The sequence below is a fragment of the Pogona vitticeps genome, chromosome 5, assembly GCF_051106095.1.
Source record: "Pogona vitticeps strain Pit_001003342236 chromosome 5, PviZW2.1, whole genome shotgun sequence".
Classification (NCBI taxonomy): Eukaryota; Metazoa; Chordata; class Lepidosauria; order Squamata; family Agamidae; genus Pogona; species Pogona vitticeps.
Genome location: NC_135787.1, coordinates 171,178,864 through 171,205,309, shown reverse-complemented (window position 1 = coordinate 171,205,309; position 26,446 = coordinate 171,178,864). Strand labels below are relative to the sequence as shown.

Sequence of the window (26,446 nt, the reverse complement as noted above, 5' to 3'; positions counted from 1 at the left end):
AGCCATTAGACAGCAGGTAGCTGGTTGAATTCTCTGAGATTGCTATATCCGCAGAAAGAATGTTGAGGACTACCTCACGCGGTTCTTGTGGCAGCTGTTTGTTGGCACTCTTGTACATTTATTCTTTTTTTTTGGGGGGGGTAATGCTTTCCTGTTGAAGTCAAAACGAAGTTTGCTTTTCCTCCTGTGAAACAGAAACTAAGCCGGGTGCCTGCTGCCCATGCAGATTTTGAAGTTTAACGTCAGGCAATGATGTATTCAGAAAAATGGAATTAACTTATTTAGCTTTCTTTTGCCCTTCAGAAAGGGGCTTTTTGTTAAGCAAAGTTTGATAGCAACTGGTATTTGAACATTTCTGTTGCTTGCTTCTTAGGAACATAGAACTCTCTTTTTAGGTAGATTTGGCTTCAGTCGATGCACTGACCTCTGTTTCTGTCAGCTGGCCTTCGCTCAAGTTTCCATTCTCAGCAAAATTATATCCTTCAAGAATGAAGTTTTGTTTTGTTTTTCCATTTGTAGGCAGAGATGTGTGCAGCTGACACAGTCTGCACTGCAGTAGATGCCAATTTAGTTGTGTGTGTATGTGTGTTTTAATTGCTAAGTAGGATTTATCCATTTTATTTTAAGACTGGGGAGGGTGGGTGAGGTTTTTTGCACTATAACTTACAAAACAGAGTGCCATGCAAATCTTATTAAAGCCGGTTGCCATTGAAGATTCAGGATTATAATGCCAAAACTATGGACAGCATCCAGTGTCCAGTTTTAAAAAAGGAAAGTATCGTAAGTTAGCATAGCCAAGGCTAATGAACTTTTCAGTGTGTTATAGATTCTGAACTGCTGTCGATTATTGTGGTCTACCGAATTAAACTGAGGAACCTCAGTTTACAGTAGAAAGCAGGTTCCGCATGAATGGTATGGCATGACTGAGTCTGTTAACTGAGAATTGTCCTACTAAATTCAGGGTAGTTTTGTCCATAGTTGACTGTTCAGAAATCCCATATTGTTCATTGGGACTTACTCCCAGGGGAAAGCAGTCTTAGCTAACAAGTGTGTGTGCTTAAGTATAATGATATCTATAGCCCTGAAAGGCTAAGGTGAAGGGAAAGACATCTTATGGAAGAGATGTGGCATGGGGACTTTCTACAGCATTATATTTTTTTATCATGCCATCTGTACTGATTTTGTTAGTTATTTTTTGTAAGGACTAGAAGTAATCAACAGATTGGTGTAGTGTATGAATATTGGGGTATGTTAGGGAGTCCAAGGTACCTGAAAACTTCTTGCTCAGATCTTTTAACACTTAGATTTAATAACTGTATATATTTACCTGATCATTAGCCATGGTGTTATCTTCAACGGCATGAAATTTGCATGTGTGCATTTCCTTAGCATGAGTTGATTGTTGGCTCTAAATACTTCCATAGGCAACTAGCAATTTAGGAGATACAAACAGAAGCCTGATGTTTTGACTCCATGGCATTCCAGTGGCCACTGATACTGTCTCCATGATCCCTTTCCAATAAACTACAGACAAAACTACAAGCATCATCCGTTTTAGAGGATCACGAAGCGGCGTTCATCCAAATTTCGCTTGAGCGTTTGAATGCGCTGCTTGATTTAAAGCTTGTTGAATGGGAGGAGTTGGGGGAGGGCAAGGAAGGTGTAAAAGCCATGGAGCAAGTCATCCATTGGCTTCCTTAAGAGCCACTGTTTTGGACTGCTGCTCTTCCAAGTGCAGCAGACACTGGATCTTCTCCTAAAGATTTCTAAGGAAATCCCAGCTGTGAAATATAATTGGTCATTCGTTACAAGGGTGTTTAGCTAGTCCTGCACAGTACGTAGTCAGTCTCAGAGTCCAAATGTAATAATCAGATGCTTCGATAAAACTCCGCCCAACTGCCAGGGCATGCTTTTAAAAGCCTCCGTATGCCATCCACTTTGGACACACAATAAATTGGACACTCCCTGACCTGTTGAAAAGCCCAGCAGCCAAATTATTAATCATCGTAAGTATTTTCTTATGACTCCCACTATCCAATTTAAACAGAAAAGAACTATAAAGGTTAAAAAGAGACATGTGTTCTGTATCAGGTTCCTGAATATTCCTTTCAGGGACCTTTATATGTTTCACCAGTTAAGTTCATAGGTCCATCTGGCCTAGAAACACATGCATCTATTATATTATGATGATGATTAGTGCTATTATTATTATGATTTCCAAACTTTGACATTTGTTGGCTGTGTTGTCATGGAAGGCAGTGCTGGTGAACTTTCAGCAATTGCTTTGTGCCATGTTCTTGGCTTTCACCAGTGGAGGTAACATGGAGACCCTGTTTCTTGTCCTAGAACTAAATATTTTTCTTACAATGTAGCTTTGCTTCAAAACGAACAAAAATATAGAACATTATTAACCAAGGTTTATATTTGAGGCAAAAGCAGATGTGATCCAAGAACACCCTGTAAAATACAGAGTGTTCTTCAACAGAAATGCAATGCCATTCCATGGAGGCTATGATGGAATAACTTTGTACATTACACCCTTGGAATCTAGATCATGGAATCAGCAGGTGATTTACCTCTGTACTAAAGACCTTACCAAGTGGTATTATCCAACCCTGGACTCTTTGGAACATGAAAGATAAAACATAGAGGGTTGTCCTCTCTGTTGCTCCAATCAAGTATATAATTCAAGGTTCTTCCCCACTCCCCCACTGCCCCAGTTTTCAATGTGGCATAGTTTTAGAATGATTCATGTTGTAAATTGGAAGAGAAGTTGTTTCCTCTCCAGTCTTTCCTTGATGTGGTCTTTGCGTTCGCTATTTTCATTTTGACTATGTCATTATGCCGAAGAGAGGTGTTGATTTCAGCCTCTTTGTTTTGATATTAGCCAGCAATTATCCCATCTGTCATATGGATGGGTATTTGCATTGGAAGACTTAAAGGCCCAAAAGGGAGAAGTTTGGAAGTGTATGTGTGTGGCAGCAGCGGCGGGGGGGGGGGGAGAGAATGAGAGAGTATTAGGCTCTCTCTTCACATTTTGAATTAGCTTATCAATACTTCTGTGGGATCCTTGGCCAGTCATCATCAAGGGCAACAACAGTTTCATTTTTTCTTCACTAATGTAAAAGGCAGCCTTAATCGGACAACATAAAGGACTGTTCTTGGAAACAGTACAAGATTAAAACAGTTTCTCAAAACTAGCGATCTTCAGCCATTGAAAATCAAGCTCTTTCCTTTCCTAAGTGGGCTGCTTATGTATTGCCCCATAGTGTTGAAAGCACTTTTTGGGCAGTTTACAAGTTAATTATGAAGGCTACACATTGCCCCACCCCCAGGTGAGCTGGGTCCCCATTTTACTGACCTTGGGCGGATAGAAGGCTAAGTCAACCTTGAGCTGCCTGCCTGGGATTGAACCTGGGTTGTGAGCACAGTTTTGGCTGCAGTATAGCATTTTAAGCATTGTGCCACAAAGCTAAGAATGAGGTTTCTCTATATGTTGTGTAGGAAAAATGAAAATGCAGGTGAAAGTATGGTTGGAAGATGTCATGTTGGGCTGGATGAAACTGGATGGCTGAACAGGAGTTTGAAATACGGCAACATATTGTAGTAGTGTACCTGAATTACAGAAGCATATCAGGATTCTAATGTTGAACTCTAAAGTCAAGGTGCTTTCAGTTGGTTCTGAGGTCAGCAAGGTGTGAGGAGTCTTTGTTGCTGCTTCAGTTTGTAATTCCCACTGAGTCTTCCCAATGCTTCATGAAGAAGGTGATTAAATTGTCGTTGATGTCCAGTAAAGATCAGTACACCACAGCTGCTTTGTGCTGCTCCACTAACACAAAGCAACTGCTAATCCTAATTGAAACAGCACTTAGAGTTAGTTTGGTAGCTGGACCCCAACCAATTCATTTGCTCTTCACAATTGAACCACACTTTAGCTGTTCATTTAACCCCAACTGAAAACAGCACTGCTTTGTGGGTGTAAACCTCAGATGCAAGACAGTCAGGCATTAGTCCTCCTCAGCCTGGTGCTCTTTAGAAGCATCAAACAACAAACCCGTTTCTCCCAGCCAGCACAGCTATGGCCTGGAAGTCAATCCAGGCAGTAGGTCCTCCACTAAGAGCCTCACTTCTGGATCTGTCCTGCCACCCTCAGATTCTGCTAGTACCAGAGGTCAGGGGATTTCAGTTAGGATAAGATGGGGAATTCTTTGGGGAAATGATGCTGTGACAATCCAAGAGGGTTTTGCATTATTAACAGAAGGAAAGTTGGACATGTGAGTAGACTAACTGGCACTTGCATGACCCTGATGGACCATTAATAGACCATCTTCTGTTCATGGGTCTTCTTGCTCAAATTTGCCACTGAAGAGTAGACAAAATTTTAATACCTCATTCAGCATAAAACCCAGGTTGAATGGCTCTGCTGTGGGATTCCATGATCAGCCTCACAAAAAAAAGGTTGCATTCTGAATTCTGTTTAAAACCTGGGAACACAAGAATCCAACAACCTTGGTTTTCCTCAGGAGCCTTGAGGTTGCTTCAGTCTCTGGAGAAGCCAGCACTGTAACTAGGATAGGTTGAAATGGAGAAAGGCACACACATTTTACTGTCAAGTGGACATGAATTCAACCTGCTCATATTTGCTATTGGAAGTGTGCAAACCCACCTGCTCGAAGCACGTATACAGCCCAAGGCAGAAACAGTATGGCAGTCACCCATGTGCAATTGATATAAGTAAATAAATTGCTAAAGTAGGGGACCACCAGTCAATGGTGAACATTTCAGAGGGAATCATCTTCCCCAGGGGCCTTGACATTATGAAGAGTAAGTTCTGGACCCCAATTTCTGTGAGAGACAAGTAGCCATTCAAGGAGATCTTATTTGTGTCCTGTGTATATATATTGCACCCCAAAATGCACCTAAAAGAGGAAACCCTTGGGTTAGTAATCTCAAAAGCTTTGTGAGAGAAGCTTTTCTCTATCAACTTCCAGAATTTTGGTTCATTCCCCTCATTTAAGGGCATGGTATAATTTTCAATTATTGATGGGGGGGTGCTTTTTGCTGCTGCTGCTGCTGCTGCTGCTACTAGTAGTAGTAGTAGTAGTAGTAGTCGTAGTCGTAGTAGTAGTAAATTTCACCTGTCCAGTTAGTTTGTTCAGCTCCTTCCTCCTAGGTTTGCAGTCCCTATCAAACCAGGAGCATGGGGTGCTAGGGAGTTTGCTTGAGTAGGTAGTAGTCAAATAAGGTTTAAGTATGAGTATTGTGTCCTGATATATCTCATAAATATTCTGAGTCTCACTGAGAGCATGCTATCATAGATCTTGAAGCTTATCTGTTTTATATTGAGGGACCATTTAAACCATTTTCTCCTTGTAAATTATCTGGTATTTTATGATCTGTTAAAATCCTAGATTGTATTTCTTCAAATTTTAAGATTATTCTAAGAGGGAGATGGTTGCTACCATATCTATCATCATTTGCTAAAGACTGCACATAGGGGATCACAAAAGGTGACCTTAGAATGCAGTCACCATGCTGACTCCCTTGTCCATTAAATACTTACAATGACCTTCTGAGTGATCCAAATGGGAGCCATTAAACTGGAGCTGGAATTTATGAATCTGGCAAGAAGAAATTGGCTATAATTGTTGATGATGTTATCTTGAGAAATTTGAGGGTTGTTGGTATCTCCTCCAAGCTCAACTCCTAGAGTATTTTTCATCATGTAACAATTGTTGCCCATTCTAGCACTGAAATAGCTAAAAATCAAGAGACAATGGTTAGGATACTCAGATAAATAATCCATTTTAGCCCAAACCTATGTTGAAGAACCAATAGATCTTGGTGGGAGATAAACATTAGCAGAAATCAAAAGGCCTGGTTTGCAACCTTGGATAATTAGACCTGCCAATAATTGAGATTTAAGACAGCCATCTCTTTTCCCTCTTCCTCTAAGGTGGAAGAGATTAAAATAGCTAAACTTCAATTATCATAATCTAAAGAGGGCAATTTCTGGGCAGAATTTTCTCAGGTCTTAACTCCCTGCAGACTTAAAGAATTTTTCTCCAAGAGTTCATTTTCTTGAAGACAGAATATATCAAATGTCTGAAGGCACTGAATAAAATCTGGTTCAATCAGTTTATTCTTCCATCCAGGACAGGAGATTCAGAGGCTGACTTTGTTTCTTGTCCACCAATAGTTAATACGTACTTGGAGGGGTCTGCCAAAGGACCATATCTATTGCCGAAATACCAATCAGAATCAAGTTCAATCAACTGTTTATTGGTTCCAATTTGGCTGGATAAATTATTCCTCCCTTTAAATGTTTGCTGAGATCTATGCTTAGAAACCTGTTACGAAATGCAATGTTGGTTAACTAAAATGTTATGGGGGAAGGTTACAAATGTATATCACACTTCCTTCCCTTTACAGTATATTCTGGATTGGACATGGAAGCGAACTACTTTAGCAGTGGTCCCCAACCTTTTCTGAACCATGGACTGGGGGGGGCAGGGTCTGTGCATGGGGGGCAGGGCACAGGCCCACGTGCTTGTGGGGGGGCAGATGTGCTCATGCATGGGCAGAGTGCACTCACACATGCACAGTTGGGCAGGGTGTGCTCACATGCATGCGCAGATGGGTGGGACGCACTTGTGGATGGGCGGTGTGCACTTGTATGTATGTGCGGATGGGTGGGCCTGCTCACGGATGGGTGTGGCGTGCTTGTGTAGATTGCGGGGGGGCACTCGTGGGTGGGCTGGCTGGCTGTGCATCCATGGGGTGTGTGTGGAGGGAGTGCAGGCCAGTACTGCCATGGTCACGGACCAGTACTGTGCCGCAGACCAGGGGTTGGGGACCCCTGTACTATAGCACAATGGAGCCTAACCAATGGGCTTGTATAGCTAAAAAGCGATTTGACAGTTGCCATTGCTGTGATTGTCTACCCGCCTGATTTAGAACTTCTGAGTCAGGAATTGTCACTTGTCTCAAAATGGGTTGTTTAGACAGTTACAAACATGGGAACACAAGGTAGTGTTGATGCTTACGTATAAAGCCCTAAACGGCTTAGGGCCTTGATACTTGGTGGAACGCCTACTTCCACCAAGTTCTACCTGTGTCACTCATGCGAGTCAGGAGGTGAGGCTGAGGAACCTAACGCCGAGGGAGGCCTGGAAAGAAAAGACAAGAAATCGGGCCTTCTCGGCGGTGGCTCCTCGCCTCTGGAATAACCTTCCCCCTGACATTCGCGCGGCTCCCTCGCTGAGTATTTTTAAAAATCAATTAAAAACACTGATGTTTCGGCAGGCCTTCCCCTCAGCCAATTCCTGATCTTCCCTCTTTTTTCATCTCTCCTAGTGTTTGTCCCATTTTGTCCAAAGTTTCTCCCCTTATTTAAAATTGTTTTAATTATATTGTATTACGCTTGTTGTAAGCCACCTAGAGTGGTCTTAAGTGACTAGATAGGCGGGATATTAAATAAATAAATAAATGAATGAATGAATGAATGAATGAATGAATGAATGAATGAATGAATGAATGAATGAATAAATAAATAAATAAATAAATAAATAAATAAATAAATAAATAAATAAATAAATAAATAAATAAATAAATAAATAGTAGAGTAAAAACCCCAACCACCCTTTCTTCCCCCCCCCTTTTTCTGAGACAATTTCTACAATTTCCACCTCATTACGTTTGAGGTTTAATCCAGTTAGATGTCCTAGATCTTTTAAGATGGCCTTCCTTCCAGGAACACCATTGGCTGCACTACTTGTAATGAAGTTGTCCAGTTGACATGACTCAACTTCCAGATAACCTCATCTGGATGACTGAGAATCTTCACAGATATACTTATAGTGAAATTAAAATGAGTTAGTTTGCAAGTTTTTCAGCAAAAAATATATCTGAAATTCTGTAATTACCAATGAAAATAAAGGACATCTGAGTTGCTGAATCCAGTAATACCATTGAAGCCTTTTCTGGGAATCATGGGTCCAACGATCTGTTGCCCATCACATTTCCAAGCTGGAGATCCCCTACCATAGCACCTTTCCTTGCTTATGGCCGAGTTGTCCAAAATGGTTAAATAATTGAGGCAATTGCCCCAGGTTGCTTATGTACTTATGTTGCTTATGTTGGAATTATTATGTTGTACAGCAGAATCTGAGGGCACACAAGATCTGATTTGTTTAACTAAGCATGGGTTTCCTAGGCCCTAATAACAGTAGAATCTATAAATTTTACTTAACTCATAACTCCAGCTGGATTGAAATTAAAAATCAGTAAATCAAAAAAACAAAAAAAAAACATAGTTCTCAAGCAGTAACAGTTCTCATACAAACCTACAAACAGCCTCTCCCTTCCCAATGCTCTTAATAGTCTTAGGGTCCAGAGTCAGTGGCAAATGAAGGAACAGCCACATCCCTAGTAGGGCACAAAAAGTAGTGCTCCTCACTAGGACTCTTAGAATAATAGATGGGCCCCTTTACTCAACTGAGCAGAATGTAAACTTAACAAGTGAAATCAGGGCTCATCAGATTGAAGCACAAGGATTTCCTCCTCCTCCTCCTCTGGAAAGATGATGACATCATCTGTCACATATTTATGAGTTTAGCTGCAATGTTCACAATAGCTGGAGATAGTGTTGTCACACAGAGGCAATCCCAGTAGTAAGTCATAGTATTTTAGGGTACATATTTTGGGGCAATTAAGAGCTACTACATTTATAAAAGCTCTTAATAGAGATGCAAGAACTTGTTAATTGATATGGATCAATGTAATGGACTACATCCTTGGACTCCCTTTGGGATATAGTTTTAGGAATTGCTGTCACAAGGTCATGTACTTCAAATTTTACCACTAATGACTAAGACCCAAATGAGTAGATTTGAAATGCAGTTATTAAATGTAAAATGAAATACACTCAGTGGGACGTAAGATCCAGATTATTATTTATTTTGATCTGCTGACTACTAAATAAATAAAATCAATTTGATTAATCAGAAACAACAAACCAAAGTGAAATGGTACACATTGGGTTGGCGAACTCATCCTGGTTTGGTTCAGTATTCAATTAGGTTCTAGTTTTGGTTGAGAGATTGGAATTTGGGCCTGATTTGGTCTGGACAGATTTGAGTCTGATCTGATCTGAATCTGTATGTTCACACTTTCGATTTACACTGGCAAATTAAACCAACTATAACTTCCTCATCCCATAGATATAGATGAAATCTGCAAACATGGTTAACCTCCCATAGAGAGAGATATTGCCAAATTCCAGAAAAAAATTGTCAAGAGTAGCTAACTAGTTTTAATTTTTTCTTTAGAAGTAGCCATATGCTGTATGTTTCTTCACGTAAGTACATGATGTTTGGTGGCATTTTAGCTTCTCCTGAGCTTTAGCCCCTAAACACCTGATGCCAAAAGGTATGGAGAGTTGTAAGGGAACAAGGGAATGGCTGTATAAAATAACACTGAGACCATGACACAGAGTGTGTCAACTATCAAATAAAAAGAGTAAGGAAGGAGATGAATGAATTAATTAGGAAAGAATGACTGAGTGTTGGGTACTGATAGGCTGACGGAAGAAGAAACACAATTTACAGGGGGAAAACAAAACCCACCAAAGTCCAAAAACATTATTTTAAAAACTAAGATCAGAAAGTACTGCTGAGATTCTTGTACAACCCAAAGGAGGGGTGGTCAAGATTCACACAGAATAGATTACTACTCAGATAAATAAATAAACAAGAAAGAAAAAAAAGGATTAGACTAGTCTACTCTATTCTCATTAACAAGACAAAAAGTAGGGAGGTGAAAAGATCAGACTAATCATGGTAACCAGTAACCATCTCCTGCAACTAACTGTTAAAGAGAAGCAAAAGAATGAAGAGCTGTACAACAAACCGAATATACAATTTCAGAGACATCACATAATCTGTCTTCGGGGTGTACTGTTCTGTGAGATTCTTGTATGTGACTGCAAGCTACAGCTGTCAGTGAGCAAAATTGAGCCCTAATACTACTACTCCCCATCACAACACCCTACCGTTTTCCTCACAAGGTGCTAATTTTAACATGAATAGGACAGATTGTCTGACGGTCTTATAGTGTCTGAATCACTAAACTGATTTAAACCAATCCAGATATAGTCTCAACATGGACCTGCAGATCAGTTCAATCCACTGTGAACCAAATTGGATGGGACTGGACTCATTCAGTTCACATTTCCAGATTCAGCCCAATCAGTTATACTGTATTGTTGTGGTGGTTATGTGGCCTCAAGTCACATCCAACATATGGCAGCCCTATGAGAGATCTCCAAAATACTGCCATAAATGAACTGTCCTGCTCAGCTCTATTTTGAATGATGGCTCCCAGAATCCCCCAGTCACCATGGCCACTGGCTCTCTTAGATGAAGGATTATGGAAGCTGCTGTTTAAAAAAAGAGTAACTTTTTGAATTTCTGGTCCTGACTATGCATTTCCTCGTGGAGCAGTGATGTGTTGGTGGCCACCATAGAAAGCCATATTTGAGGATTCCAGTATGAAATGCTGACGTGGTCTTTTTAACTTTCTCTGCAGGTGAAGATGCTCACTGTGTCCTACGTTCATCTTTTCTACTTCGGTCTATGTTTGCTTACGTTAACCAGTTCATCTGCTGCTGCTGGCCCAGAGACACTTTGCGGTGCGGAGCTAGTGGATGCTCTTCAATTTGTCTGTGGAGAAAGAGGTTTTTATTTCAGTAAGTCTGAACATCCGCTATTATTTTCTGTGCAGATTTCCACTGTGATGAGGGTGAAGCTCCCCTTGGAGTCATGTACATGAATAGTTCAAACTGCAAAAGAAAAGAAAAATGCTCTCCTGAATCCCAAAGCTTAAAACACCTGAGTGGAGCATATGACTGTTTCTGGGTTCAGCATCTCTGATCCTCAAAACTTTGATGAGTTTGCCTTTACCATAATATTGTGGTTTTCAAATTATTTTCAGCTGCATTTACCATGTTTACTGAGGCTACTTTTTCTTTGGATTTCCTAGACTGAAAGATACAACACACTGCAACTAGCCATTCTTGAGATTTGCGCAACGGCATTCTTAAGCAAGTTAGAAACTGGGTACCACATCATCAAACTCGCTTTTCTATAACATCTGGTCTGACTGGTTATGTATGTTGACATTTATTGAAGAAGGAAGCATAGGAGGCAAAAAATGGTAACATAAAGCAACTGCTAGGGGTTGATTGTGCTCCATTAATCAATCCTATTATTTTGGCCTCAAGATATTTTGAGTACCAAGGCTAAGGAAATGTCTGCATGGGATCCTGAAAAGCTCTTTGTGCTGGAGAATGCATGGATTAAGATGGACCGCAGATTTGCATTTACTGAGCTGCACCTCACTTCTGAGGTCTGTTTCTGCTGACAGAAAGCAAACCTTCAATAGTGATCAGTGTGATAGAAGCAGTGAAAAGCTTGAGGTTATATTTTTTTGCATAGGATTAAACTAATTTAACATTATACTAAGGATATCTAAGTTTTGGATAAGTGATTTAGAATTCAGACCAAGAGCAGAAATATTGGCTACAGAGTGAAGAACAAAGGTTTGTCTATATGTGTACTCTCAGAAGAGAAATTAATGTTTATTGGGACATGTTGCTGCACATATAAGAGGAGTGAGTGTGATCTCATTTGTGTGTCCAGGACAATTATAAGTTCTATTTTCAGACTCACTTTGAATTAAGCAAAACAAAAACAAAATGTCAGAGATTACTGTGTTATGATCACCAAGGCATGTGAGACCTTATTTTGAAAACTCATTTATTTTGTAGATTACAGGATTAATCTGTTTATTATTAATGTGTTAATTAATTTTGGTAGTGGTGATCATGTTTCATAGAGTCATGGAACTGCTGAGAGAAAGTGTCCAGAAGTTTGCAGTCAATGATATCAGTATGCTAATGACACTCAGCAATTATCCCTTCTTTCTATCAGAATCTTAGGAAAATGTCTGGAGGCTAAACCAGTGCCTATTGTCAAAACTATGTACCAGATGAGGGCAAATAAAACTGAAACTTCATCAGGATAAGAAAGAGATGTTGCTCTGTAGGATGGGATTAAAATCTCCTTGAAAACTCACATTTGCAGTTTGGATGCACTTTAGGATTCAGTCCTGAATTCTGAATGTCCAGATTTTGGCAGTGGCCAGGAATGTGTTTGCAAAGTTAAAATTGTGTGTCAGCTTCACCATTCCTGGAGATGCCCTATTTGGTCACAGTAACACATAACTCAGTTACATCCTGTCTGGATTACTGCAATACGCTATATGTGAGATTGCCTTTGGAAGATGTTTGGAAATGTCAGGAGATTCAAATTGCTGAAGCCAAATTGCTGACTAGAGTTGCTTATAGTGAGAAAAAAAGGACCCTGGTAATATAAGATCACTGACTACCAATCCATTTCCAGGTATAATTCAGATGGCTGATTATGACCTATAAAGTCTTAAGTGACTTGGGTTCTGCTTATCTGAAGGCCCATAACTCCTCATAACATCTTCTCCATCTCTTGACATCTTCACAGAAGACTTTCTTTCAGTCTCACTGCCCTTGCAGGAACCTTTGTTGAGGACACAAAGCTAAGACAACTAAAGTTATTGAATTTATTGTAGGTGGTTTTCTTTTTTCCCCCTTTTTGTTGTTGTTTTGAATAGTGTTTCAATTATTGTAATTCAGTGTTTGTTAACATGACAATTTATTTAACAGCAGTTTAATATTATACATAACTCACAGTCTTTTAGCTATATCTGTTGTAAGCTGCCTTGTGTTCTGCACTAGCAAGAAGTCAGGATATAAATTAAATGAATGTTTAATAGTAGTTTTCTAGAGTTGTAGAGTTGGAAAGAACTCCGAGGGCCATCTAGTCAAGTTTCTCTACTTTTTGATACAGCTTCATTCTACCACTGTATGTTTTGATAAGAGTTTTTTTTTGTTCTTTTACTTTTAAACAATGTTTTGCCAAATGACGGCCATGCATAAGCCAACAGATGTTCCTTGCAACCTCTGGTCCCATCCAGAAAAACCAGCATGTTATAGAGAGTCATAGAATGAATCATAGAATGATTCTATGAGGGCATCAAGTCCAACCCACAGGAGTACAAATCAAAGGATATCTGCCAGGTTACATCTTTGGGCACATTTTGCTGGGTAACAAATGATCACCAAGACTTAGGTGCTGTCATTTTTATTAAGCATCTGCTATTCTCCCCCACAATAAATTCTCCGGAACACAGGAGGTGGCAGCTAGCAAGAACAGGCATTCATTTCACCCTTGCTGTCAACAGAGTAAGTTATCTCCTCCTACTGCTGAATGTTACAAAGGAGAGCTCCATTTCTGCCTCTTTCCATTTTCTTCAGAACAGATGAAAACTGAACTTATAATGTGCCCTGGTTGATTTTCAATTTTTTTTCTTTCTTTTTTTAGTCATCTATCTATTTAGTCATCTATCTATTCAATCTTTCTATTTAGGATTTCAGGGTGGTATTATGTGGGTGACCAAGTCTCAAGCTTTGTCCCTGAGAGACAGGTCTATTCTCTCAGCCTTGCAGACACTGTCAACCTCGCAGTCCTAGATTTAGGTTTCCTTCTCATGGCTCCAGGCCATACTATGCAGATATGCTCAGAAACTGCCTTGTTGTTTTCATTACTTTGCAAGCTGTAGGGTAGCATCTCCTAGAATTCATGTGATAGCTTTAAATACATCAGCAAGTCCCTACATCAGCTTTTTGTCATACACACCATTTTTGAAACTGTTGCTCTAAATCTCCCTCATGACAGCATCAGGGTCTGACCCACATGTCATCAGATGGACCTGTCCCTAGGTCTGAGGCTCTGGTCCCAAAATCTTAGGAAATGCTATACCACTTATCAAGCAATCCTATGTACAATTCATTTTGACTGAATAAAATACATGTAATTCTTTTGGGGGTGGCAGGATAGCTCAGTGAATTAAATATCTGGCTGCAGAGCCAAAGGCTGGAAGTTCAATTCTCCACTGTGCCTCTGGAGAGGAAAGCCAGCCTGGGCAAGTTGCCCTATCCCAGGATGCCACAAAGGAAGGTACAGGCAAACCACTTCTGAGTACTCCCTATCTAGAAAACTTTGACAAGGGTCAATAGAAATCAGAATTGACTGATAGAATGTGATAAATGTTTTTGGGATTGACAATATAGGGAATGTATTCGCGAAGGCTTTCACAGCCGGGATCTAATGGTTGTTGTGGGTTTTTCGGGCTCTTTGGCCGTGTTCTGAAAGTTGTTCTTCCTAACCTTTTGCCAGTCTCTGTGGCCGGCATCTTCAGAGGATAGCACTCTGTGCTCTGGTGCAGATTGTTTGGGAGTTGAGTATTCATGGCTGTAAGATCAGCTTTTGTCCTTTTCAGGAGATGGGTGATTATGGTGATCAGTGTGTTTTTGTTCCTCTGAAGATGCTGGCCACAGAGGACTGACGAAACATTAGGAAGAACAACCTTCAGAACACAGCCAAAGAGCCCGAAAAACCCACAACATCCAATATAGGGAATGTTAAGTCAACTGTCAGTTCATAGTGCAAATTCAATGAGCGGGCAGTGGGTCAGTTGAAATGCAAGCTTCCCCCACCATTCCACACAAACAGCCTCAACCATGACCCAGAGAGGCCATTTAAAAGGGTAAAGGGGCAGCTCATTCCATATGCTGATTCTGCCCTTGAAAGTCTCTGCCAACAATACCAAGGAGTGCGCTAACTAATTAGTGTTTATTGTGTTGGCAGTTTTTCTTTTCCTGTGGAGACACGGGTCCATTGGCCACTCAACTAAATTGTGGAGGTGGGGGTGTATCACATTACAGCTGCCAGCTAGAAAATTAACAGTCCAACAGTTATGGCTTGGATGGAACATCTCCAAGGAAAACAAGCTGCTCAGGAAATGCTTATTCGGTTGACCTTACTTTGCCACCTGAGTCAGTTCACACTCAGGGTTAAAAAGGGGCAATCATTTGGCTGACAAAGGGATATCCTAGCCTCTGAAAAAATCCAGTACTGTTAGTGTTCGAAAAGCTGAATTTTATCTTTCTTCCCTTCTTGCTACTCCTGTTAGTGTAAAGGGAACATGACATTTTTTTCTTTTATTTATTATATTCTCTCTTTCTTCCTGCCACCTATGAAAACAATTCATAGGCAGATTACGGGTCTGGATTTCTTTTTCATGTCCCTGTTGCTGGATTCTGATGATGAGCATGTTTGGCTCTGGTGAAACAGAAACAGTGTTGTACCTCCTGATTAAACAGCTTGGACGCCATGTGCCAGAATAACTGATAAAGCTGGTAGCGCCATCAGATTGCCAAATTAAACACATACTCTTTTTTTTCTAACCTGTAGAAGGGTTAGTGTTAGTTTGTGCAAACATTATGGCCAAAAGCAAAAAAAAGAAATAAAAAGTTTTAAAACTACAAAAACGAATACAAAACTAGCATTTTTATCTGGTATTATGAGTTGCTTATATAGTTGATCAAGAGATATCCTAGCCATTGGGGAAAAAAATCCGGTACTGTGAGTGTTCAAGAAGGTGAACTATATAAATGTTTAAAACCCTGGAATGGAAAGGAAAACCCTTGATGGCACACAATTATATCCGGCTGGATACCTCAGTGAGTTAGGTACCTGGCTGTAGAGCCAGAAGCTGGGAATTCAGTTCCCCACTGTGCATCCCAGAAGAGAAAACCTATATAGCCCTGGGCAAGCTGTATACAGTAGTTCCAGAATGCCCCCACCACCACCCTGAAGCAGGGATGGTAATCACTTCTTAGAACTTTATGCCTATAAAATCCTGGAAAAGGTCACCATGAGTCAGAATTGATGGCACACAATTATTATTATTATATGCATCTTCTAAACCACAATTTCTTCCCAATACAAGACCTACAGAATATATCATCTAGGCGTTGGTTGTTATTCCTGGATCTCACGTTGTACTATGCCAAATGTTTACAAAACTCAGGCACAAAGGACTTTTTAGTACTCCAAAGTCATGTTTCTTTGCAGAATTCACAAAGAGCTAGATCTGAAAGATGGGCATTTTACAGCACTGTGACTTGAAGACTTGTAAACAATGTCTCCAAGCACTTGCCATATATAGTTGTTTGTCTTTACTGTATAGGCAGAAAATGGTTGGGACAAAAATTGCATTTTAATATTGGTGTGCTTTTAAAATTCTCATAGGTTCATAGAATCACAGAATAATGACGTTGGAAGGGGCTATAAGGCCATAAGGTCTAACCCCCTGCTCAATGCAGATCAAAGGATAACTGCCAAGGGGACCAAAAAAAAGCTTTTGTCAGTCTTTAGTGAGATACTATATGATGCCAAGAAACAAAAATGGGATATTTATTAATTGATTGATTTGATTTATTTACCACCCCTTTAGTGCAAGCGCTACTCTGGGTGGTATACAGATTAAAACCTAAGATCCCACCTGACAATGCAGTCAACAATGTGGTGGTTCACAAGTACAGATCAAAATGTTATACCATAAAGAAAGAAAGAAAGAACAAGTAAAGTGGTGCCTCGCTAGACAATGATAATCCGTTCCACTGAAATCGCTGTTTAGCGAAATCATTGTCTAGCGAAAAGCATTTCCCCATTGGAAAGCATTGAAACCTGTTTAACGCGTTCCAATGGGAAAGAATCGTCATTGTCTAGCGAAGATTGGCCATAGGAAAGCCGCTTTGCAAACCGCCGATCAGCTGTTTAAATTGTTGTCTTGCGAAGCTTAGGTCCCGAAAACACCTGTTTTGCGAGCGCGGAGGGAGCTGTCAAAATCATCATCTAGCGAAAATCGGTTTGCGAAGCAGGGACCAAACATTGTCCAGCGAAATTCCCCCATAGGAATCAGTATTTTGCAAATCACTATAGCAATCGCAAAAAGTCAATGTCTAGCGAAAAAACTATCATGCGGGGTAACTGTCTAGCGAGGCACCACTGTAAATAAATTCTAATCATTAGTAATTTGGTCCCACTTGGGGGAGGCACTGCTGGATAGCTGAGTAATTTAGGTATCTGTTAGTCTACTAACCCTAACCTTAAAATTTCTGATAATTCTCAATAAATTAGAATTGCTGTGAGATCAGAAGATACCCCAGAGGTTACTCAGTACAAGTTTTTTAATTTGCTGAGATGAGCCTTAAAGTAAAAGCTTCTTTTCTGAAAAGAGAGAAACTTCTGCTTTCCAGTCCTTTCGGGACAATGTTCACACTATCATATCTGTTATTCCCCCTGACCTGCTCTTGCTTTAGGGTGTATATGTTCCTACCTTGAAGTGACACTGCATGCATTATATGGGTGTACCCTGAATGTACCCCTGCTCATATGAGGGGTAAAAAGGTGGTGGGTGAGAGCATGCATGCAAGTCTTGTCTTCAGTTTGTTAGGCTGCTAGACACCTTCTAGGCCACAGCTAGTGAGAGAAAATAATTTACCGGTAGCTATATTTGTGTGTCTCAAAAAAGTAGCATTATTTCTGAGATATATCACAAGACAAAAGGCAACTCAATGTAAGAACAGGACATTTTGAAGAAATAATGTGTGTGCTGAACTGTCCATATAACTATGGCTGCATTCCTCTTGCAGAATTCTGCCAGCATAGCAGGACCAATGTCACCAGCAAATTGCCACAAATTTGAAGAGCTCCTTTTTTATTTTGGGTTGCACAGTATTCAGACACAATAAGACAAAGTTGTGTGCACCCTGGAGTTGAGAAAGGAACTCTTTAATTAGTAGCAATCTGCCACTGCAGGCAATGTCATTCCTATTGTGCCAGCAGAACTCTGCAATATGATACTGGCCTCCAAATAAAAATAGTTAAAATACATACAGTTGAAAGTATACACACAAGAACACTTTAGTCAATAGTAAAAAATATATAAAAATAAATATATGAATTACGTTAGAAAAAACCACATAGGAAAATTTGCAGGAAAATGTGCACAATTGTCCATGAGGCAAGGGAAAAAACCCACGAAGTTTCACAATCTGATACAAAAGAAAGACATGTTCATACCCCTGTACCCTAGCTCTGCCTCTTAAACTCTTATGATATAGTAATTCTTATTTGGTTTATACCAATAAAACAAAGTACAGTAAAGCAAAATAAAATAAGCAAAAAGAAAGGAGTCTAGAAACACAGCTGATAAACTGATCCACAGATGCAGCAGGCTGGGAAAAGGCCGCAATAAGATTAAAAATACAGAAGACAGCGCTGGCCAACTGCACTGAGGTGAAAAAGAACGAGACATATTTCACTGAATAAAGCAATCTCAAAATGGTTGCCAAAGAGCATCCAGCGTTTCCAAGTTGTCTCTTTGTTCAGCACACCATTATTTGCAGTTAAAGCAGGCTGCCTGGTAGCCCAAATTCCATGGCATGGTGAAATCCTGGCCTTCCAAACTCACAGTAAGATGCTTGGCAACCAGTATAAATTGTTATATCTGAGCCTATTGGCCCTTGGACTCAAAAACCTCTGATGTCTTTTTTTCAGAAGACATCAGAGGTTTTCAAGATTTTGATATCTAATATTCTCCTCTTGTTTTTTTCTGTCTAACAATACTATGAAGCTGTCATATATGTTCTCAATTTGGCCCTGAAGAGGTAGATCTGAGATTTCTGAATCCTGACTACTTGTTTTAAGTAACCAATTCTAGGAAAAAGACTTTGTGTTCAAACAAGGGCGGGAGGACTGGGATTATAGCTTTAATTACGAATAAAATCCCTTGCCTCTTCATTTACTTCATTTCCTTTCAGCTATTCAAGGCAGAATAATTAATAGTTACTCCATTTCATTTTCAAAAGACTCATGCGAAATATGTTAGGCTGAGTGACAGCGACATTCATTCAACCTCACCAGTGAACTTCATGGACAAGTGGAGATTTAAACCTGGATTTTCCTGGTATGTCTTCCATAGCAAAAAAAAAAAAAAAAAAATGTAAACTTCTTTATGAAGGCATAGGTGATCCCAGGCCAGCAACCTGAAGCCCAGAGCCTCCCTGCTTCTTGTGGTACGGTACAGCCATAGAAGTTTGGCTGGGGGGCTGTTCCCACTACTCCTAGGGTGGGCACCATGGGGCTTTCCAGATGTCATTGGACTACAGTTCCCTACAGCTCTAACCAACATAGCCAGTGGTGAGGAATGCCAGCACTTGCAGTCCAACAGCATCTATCCTTTACTCACACTGTTCTATTAAGAGGGATACCTGTCAGGTGAGGCAGTTTATCTGTTAATAATGATACCTTGCCAATTTTGTTTCCGTAGGAAGAGAGTATTTGCCTATTAGACCTATAAAGGAAGCATCATTTTTCCTTGAATTTAATAATTCAAGGAACACTGTGTCTGTAACCTCACCTATTAAGAATTCTATTGATCAGTCTTGGAAAACTGAGGAAAAGTCAGGAGTGGGATCTATGGTTGCTACTAAGAAAACCATGGTGCTTGGAATAGTGGTCCAGAGCCAGATGAATGTATACTTCATTCATTCATTCATTCATTCATTCATTCATTCATTCATTCATTCATTCATTCATTCATTCATTCATTCATTCATTCATTCAACAGATTTACCATAAATCTAAAATGTACCACAAAGGTTTTCACTTTAACAAAATATGATGCATTTTCCCAGTTATAAAAATCATCTGTGTGCTAAAAGCAAATCTTGCATTTTAAAAAAATAAATAAAATAAAAAGCACAAGCTGGAATTAAAGACATGGCTCTGGAGTAGGAAGAATGATCTAACATATGCTTCTTTGAACCAAAGAAGGAATTCAGAAAACAATTGGGCAGGTTTAAGTTTCTGGGCTCTTCAGCACTCAGCACAGCCTGCAAGCATCCATGATGTCATCCAATTGCTGCCTTTCTTGTCGCCAAGAGCAAAATGGGGTGGGGGGGAGAGAGCCCTGATGATGCCAATGAAGCCTTCCTGAGCACACACACACCTCTTTTCCCTCCCTCTGATCAGAACAATGGAAAGGCAGCCCTCACATCATTTGGTTTCTCAAGCTATACTCATTCCTTAACATGCTTGAGACCCCTAATTGAACTGATCTCTTTTCCAGCATCCAAGAGTCCTTCCATGTATATAACAACAGACTTCAGCATTCAAAAACAAGACACAGCTGTTGGCCCAAATCCTGTTGCTTAGCAGAATAAGTCAAACTAAGGCACGCCCATTCAATCAATGGGTCAGCTCTTCTGTATGTTCCATCAATTCAAATAGACGTACTTTAATGCAACTTGCTAAGAAACAGGATTTCAGCCATTGTCTTTTAGAGGCCAGAATTACATGGAAACATTCAGACATGCAAACATTTTGGTGTGTGTCTGAACTAGGCTCATGGTCCACAGAAGGAGGGTTCCTTACCCCCAAAACTTTGTGCCCTAAAAGTCCTATGTAAATGAAGTGGCTAGGGGAAATTTAAGACTCACATTTTTATCATAATGAAAATGGACATGTGCAAATCCCATGATTCCAGAGGAGGAAAGTTCTCCAAAGTTTTTCAACAACCCATGAATTTTAAAGTCCTTAGTCCTTGGATAACCTGCTCCCAAGCCATCTATCCCACAGTGGTGGCTACAGACTCCATCACTTGGTGATCACACTCTGGCAGCCTGGTTCCATTACATTCTCATCAGCTGGCTACAACAAAAGACAACATTCAAAGGATGAAAAACTGAGTGAATCTGCATACTCATTCTAGAAGAGTTATGTTTTTCCATTTGGTGAAATTACTACTGCTACAGTGGAGATGATGAGCTAAATGGTCTGAACTGGAACATCTGCCAAGGGCAACATCTCAGACAGATAAATCTTCATGTGCTGCCTTTGTTGCTGAAGGAAGAAATTAGGAGATTAATGGCAGGAATCCATTTGCCCTTTCTTTTACACAAGGCACAGCAACATCTTCTACAGTATTTTCTCACTTTGTCAGATCAAACTGAAAAGGGGAATAAAACAGAATTGCATAATACAGTACTGAAATTCTTAACCACAGCTTGTTTGTGGATGCCTATTGTCTATGCATTGTTTAGTGTCATGTTGGCAAAAGGTTCTTAAAGAAGCTCTTGGCAAGCTCAGCCTCAGTTCTTGGCATTACTGACCCTCTTTGCTTTTTCACAGAACCTTAAATACCAAGAAATCCTTGACTTGCTTTACTTCTGGAACATTCCATGATGTAATCAGCCAAACCCTTTGCACTTGATTGCCTCTATTTGCCCTGATATTATTAATGGCTTTGCAATATTTGAGCAAGGGTAACTAGAGTCGTTCGGACAAATCATGCAGTCAACCAAGACCACACACTCTCTTAATTAAAACCTTTTGCTGAAAACACTGAACATATAAGGCAGCCTATGTAGCAACTGCAATCCAGAGCCTAGTTACTATACACTCATTTGCACTGCATATAAACTAAAGCTATAACTTGTTCACTGGCTTTTATTCTGTCTCTCAGCCTTTTCACACACAATGGTTTCCATTTTCAACATCAGGTCATCTAGTCCATCCTTCTGCTTTTCTTGCTGAAAGGTCAATGTAGAAACTCCAGTGCAGGATGCAGCTATAGCGTCCCCGAGAAAAAGGCTATCCAGTCTCTGATTAAATCCTGCCAGTGAAGGAGATCCTGTCATCTCCTGGTCCAATGTAATCTTCTGTATTGTCAAAGAGCTTTTGCTCTAAGAGGTTCCTTCTAGTGTTCAGATGAAATCTCCTTCACTGCCATTTCTATCTATTAATTCCACTCCTCCCATCTGGATCAACAGAAAGCAAGCTTCCTCTGTTTTCTACCTGTGAGCTCTTCAAATATTTCAAGATTGCCTTTCATCATCTCTTATTCATGCTAACCATACAATAGGTATCTTCTCGTTGTACATGCATTAAAGATAAAAGGTCCCTTGGGAAAAACAATAGCAACCCCAAATCGTCACAAACATGGGTTGAATGCATAGTGATTCTAACCCAGACTTTTAAGAATTAAGGACTCAAACACCCTGCAGCTAGAAGGATAAATCGGTCAGTGTTGGTTTTTCACACACATGGATTATTTTATTCTCAAGTTATTTCCATTCTATAACCATTCCTTTTTCTGAATTTTGGGCAATTCTTTTAAAAAATAAACTGAAATGAAATTCTCCCCCATTGCTACTGAAAATTACTCATGCCAATGACACCAAATTATCCAGAGTTGTAAAAATAAACAGGGATTGCTGAGAGCTTCTGACAAATCTCTCCAGGCTGTACAAAGGAGTAGTAAAATGGTAAATAATGCACATGGGTGGTGGGATTCTGATGGAGCCTGAACTGGCATTAAGAACTAATAAAAATGAGACTTACATAGTGGTAGATATAAAAAAAGAAAACACTAACCTAGTATATGGCTAATATTTTCAAAAAATGTAAATGTCACCACATCAAAATATATGTTGTAGAGCTGGGAAACATGCAGAAAAGAACAATTAAAGTTATCAGAGTAGTGGTGCAATTCCCCTGCAAAAAATGTTTGCAGTGTTTGGAGCTGTGAATTCCATGGGGAGAAAGGTTAAGAAAGGAGAGGGTATGATAGAATTGTATACAATCGTGCATAGCATAGAGAAAATGAGTTCCTTCTGTTACAAAGTGAATAACCTGGCATCATAAAGGGAAGCCAAGTGGTAGAAAATTCAACACAGAAAATAAAAGTACTTCTTTACACATGGACCCTAAGGGGCAATCTGGAAAGCATATAGCTCACTCTTTGGTTCGCTTTTCTTCTCCTTATTTTTGGTGACCACATGTGTTTTAAGTAAAAGTGATCTTTTCAGCTCCTTTTGTGAGCTGTTCTACTCCTTTTGGTCACAGTACTAGAGATGCAGTCAATTTGGTGCAATTGGGAGTGCTCATGATTATTCCAGTCTACAATCAGTGTGGTTGCCTAATTCACTCCCAAATAGAGCTGTGGATAGTGTTCTCTTTGGTGACAACCCTGTGGTGTATGCAGTGGATTGTAGAATGATGGAGAAAGCCTTTCCTCTATCTTCCTCTTCTCACATTAAAAAAAAATTCTTCTAAGTAACCAAGCATTATTTCAGATAAAAGAAAGTATCCATGCTAGGATGATGCATTGCTGTAGCGCTATGCCACTTATGAAATTTAACAACAACAAAAAGGAACTCGTGGCATTCCACAGAATGACAGCTGTGACAAAAGGCAGGGGAAGGGGCATGAAGTGGACATCAATATCAAAAGGGAGAAAAATTGGAGCAACACAAAGTGCTGTCTGGATCTTTCTCATAGGAGAAGACAGTCTCCCATGTAAATGGAAGAATTGCTCAAGTGCAAATTAGATCAGACCAAAGATAAGAGCCTATTTAACATGGCCTGGATTGTTCCAAATTCCCCTGTCTAGTCACACCCATAGTTAAACTATAACAAGATACAGTGATGACATTGACCTCTTACCCTGACAGTAGCTTGATGTAAGGCTTCCTTGTTTTACGTTAGTTCTCACAAAGGGTTTTGTGATGAGGCAGTGAGTCTGTGTTACTTAAGTCCCAGAAGATTACTGCAAAGCTAATTGTTTCATCTCTTTTATTTTCAATTTAGCATGTTCCCAGTTCTTACAATCTCAAAAGCCTTGCAAATCTGGTTATAACCTCTCATTTCTGCATCCCTTAAATTACTGAATTATGATTCAACAAGCTTGATGAAGGGAGCCCGGTCTCCCACCCTGTACACAAAACACACACACATGTGTTATGTTTCTTTCCATTAAAGTTTCCAACCTTTCTCAGACATATTTAGTTTGGCAAAAGACATAATGGTGACTCATGGAAAAGATTTGAAAACGAGCTACTGAAAATGTATCTAATTTCTCCTTGTGTAATTTAGGAGCATACAATGGGTAACTGGGTAGAGTCACAAAGTAGCAAGTGGACTTTAAAAAAAAGTATTCACATCCTTACATCAAAATGCCTAAATGTAGCCTTTAACAAATTCAGACCAGTCTTTCCTTTTTCCTAAATCAGATTGCTTATACAGTCTTCAAATATGGAAGTTTCAAACTAAGTGTGGTCTGTGTGATATTGTGGAATTTTGTTCACACCATGATCTGGTTTCATTTCCACTTACATCTGGCATGAACTCCCTTTACCTCAGAGTATGAAACATTGTTCTTCATATGCATCCTATGCTAATTCGTTCTTATTTATTTTAAATACATGTGAAGAGATCGTATCAGTGATGTGGATATAAATTCTGAACTTGGGTTGATATACCTCCTTGTTTTTATTTTAGTCTATTAGTCCTATGCTACCCCCAAATGAATTTACCATTTAATCTAAACTATTGCATTGAACAAGACTTTGAAATTTGTTGTGGGTGATTTCTAATTCATTTGACCTGTTAGGAAATAGAAGGAAGTGGTCTTACACCATAGGTTCATCCAGGTACAGTGGTGCCCCGCATAGCGAGGTTAATCCGTTCCGGATTAACCCTCGCTATGCGGAATCGTCGCTAAACGGGTAGGGAAAACGTATTGAAATGCATTAAACTTAGTTTAATGCGTCTCAATACCTTGCTTACTTACCCGTTCAGCGAGGATTCCCCTTGCCGGCAGCCATTTTCGCGCCCTTGCTAAGCGAGGGCAGGGCGTGAAAACGGCTGCCGGCAGCCATTTCCGGGCTTCCAGCGGCCATTTTGGAGCCGCCGAACAGCTGTTCGGCGGCTCCAAAATGGCCGCCGCAATACCCGATCTTCGCAATGCGGGTTTTCCCCATTGCGAAGATCGGGTATGTTTCCGTATAGCGATCCCGAAAAAGGGATCGCTATACGGAAACATCGCTATACGGTGCACTCGCTAAGCGAGGCACCACTGTACAGTACAGTATTTTCTCTGCTGCCTGCTTAAAGGTAAAGGTAAAGGTCCCCCTTGACAATTGTTGTCCAGTCGTGTTTGACTCTAGGGGGCAGTGCTCATCCCCGTTTCCAAGCCATAGAGCCAGCGTTTTGTCCGAAGACAATCTTCCATGGTCACATGGCCAATGCGACTTAGACATGGAACACTGTTACCTTCCCACCGAGGTGGTCCCCATTTATCTACTCGCATTTGCATGCTTTCGAACCGCTAGGTTGGCGGGAGCTGGGACAAGCGATGGGTGCTCACTCCATCGCATGGATCCGATCTTACGACTGCTGGTCTTCTGACCCTGCAGCACAGGCTTCTGCAGTTTAGCCCGCAGCGCCACCATGTCCCTTTTGCTGCCTGCTTAGGACTCTCCAATATTTCACAGAAAAGATTTTCCCTGGACTGTCCAAATGACCCAGGGACTGAACCCAAGACTTCTGCATGGAAAGCATATATTATCCAACTGATTTAGGGCCCCTCTCTGCTATCTGTTATGTCTATTTCTTATATTTATTTCTTTATTTAAAATATTTTACCCCACCTTTCTCCTTAAAAGGATCCCCTGATAGGAGAAGGGATCTTAAATAACATCCTCTATAACAACAGAGCCATCATTTAGCATCATAGGTTTATAATTCCATGTCCAGGGAACCTGCAGGAAAAGGTGTTTAAGGCTTGTTATTCCTCTGAGCCAACCCAACAGGAATTAGGTACATCCATTTTAGTTACAGATGTGAATGGGGTTTCAAAAGAATGAGTCTGAAGTGAAAAATGCATCCGTTTCATTCAGTTCTGATTTGTTTGAATCAGAGCAGTACCTGAAAATAGTTTAAAGAGGTGATTAGAAAAGTTACTTACTTCATATCCTGCCTCTCTCCCAACATAGGACAGAAGGCAGTTCATAATCTCAGTTAAAACATAGTAAACATGAGCCCTAAAGGACAATATTAAAATACAATTGAAGAAGCCATCAATTAAAACATGTTCTGAATTCAAACAATTTAAAACTCATTTTAAAACCAAACAAAGAAACAAGTATACAACCCTCACCATTCAAAGAACATTCTTTCTCAAATGGTTAGTGGTCAAAGGCCTGTGTCAGTGAAAGAACACCAAGGAGGGGGCCAGACCAGCCTCCCTTGGAAAGGAATAGCTTGGGAGCACCCATTAAGAAAACATGTCTCAGGTAGGGCCAACAGATCTCAAAACCTGATTAAGAGTGCAAGTGTGTCTTTCTGCCTTTTCTAACTGACAATGAATTGGAGCCTTTTGACTTAGCTTTCAAAATCTAATTCCAAAGAGGTAGACACTTGGAAATATTTGTGTCAATAGGATAAACACTCTCAAAATTACAGGCAAAAGAAGACTAGTCAAGTCTTCCAATTGTAACAATTGAGAATGAATTGTGCTTATAGAAACAACTCATTTTGAATAAGTAATAGGTAAAGGTAAATATTCCCCTTGACATTTAGTCCAATCGTGTCCGACTCTA

The 26,446-nt window shown here is 40.1% G+C and overlaps 1 protein-coding gene across 5 annotated transcripts in view; it reads left to right on the top strand.

The window, feature by feature from the left end:
- The window catches only part of IGF1 (insulin like growth factor 1), an 85,515-nt gene that overhangs the window by 3,363 nt on the left and 55,706 nt on the right, over positions 1-26,446 (top strand). For 4 of the 5 annotated variants that reach the window (XR_013536713.1, XR_002301546.3, XM_073000017.2 and 1 more), the window contains exon 2: positions 10,588-10,747. Coding sequence is in view for 3 of the 5 variants with exons in the window: in XM_073000017.2 (XP_072856118.1) it covers positions 10,588-10,747 (160 nt within the window). In the remaining 2 variants the exon portion in view is untranslated. Of the gene's footprint in view, positions 1-1,889; positions 2,007-10,587; positions 10,748-26,446 lie in introns of those variants that run through there. The other variant, XM_073000018.2, reaches the window with a different exon arrangement.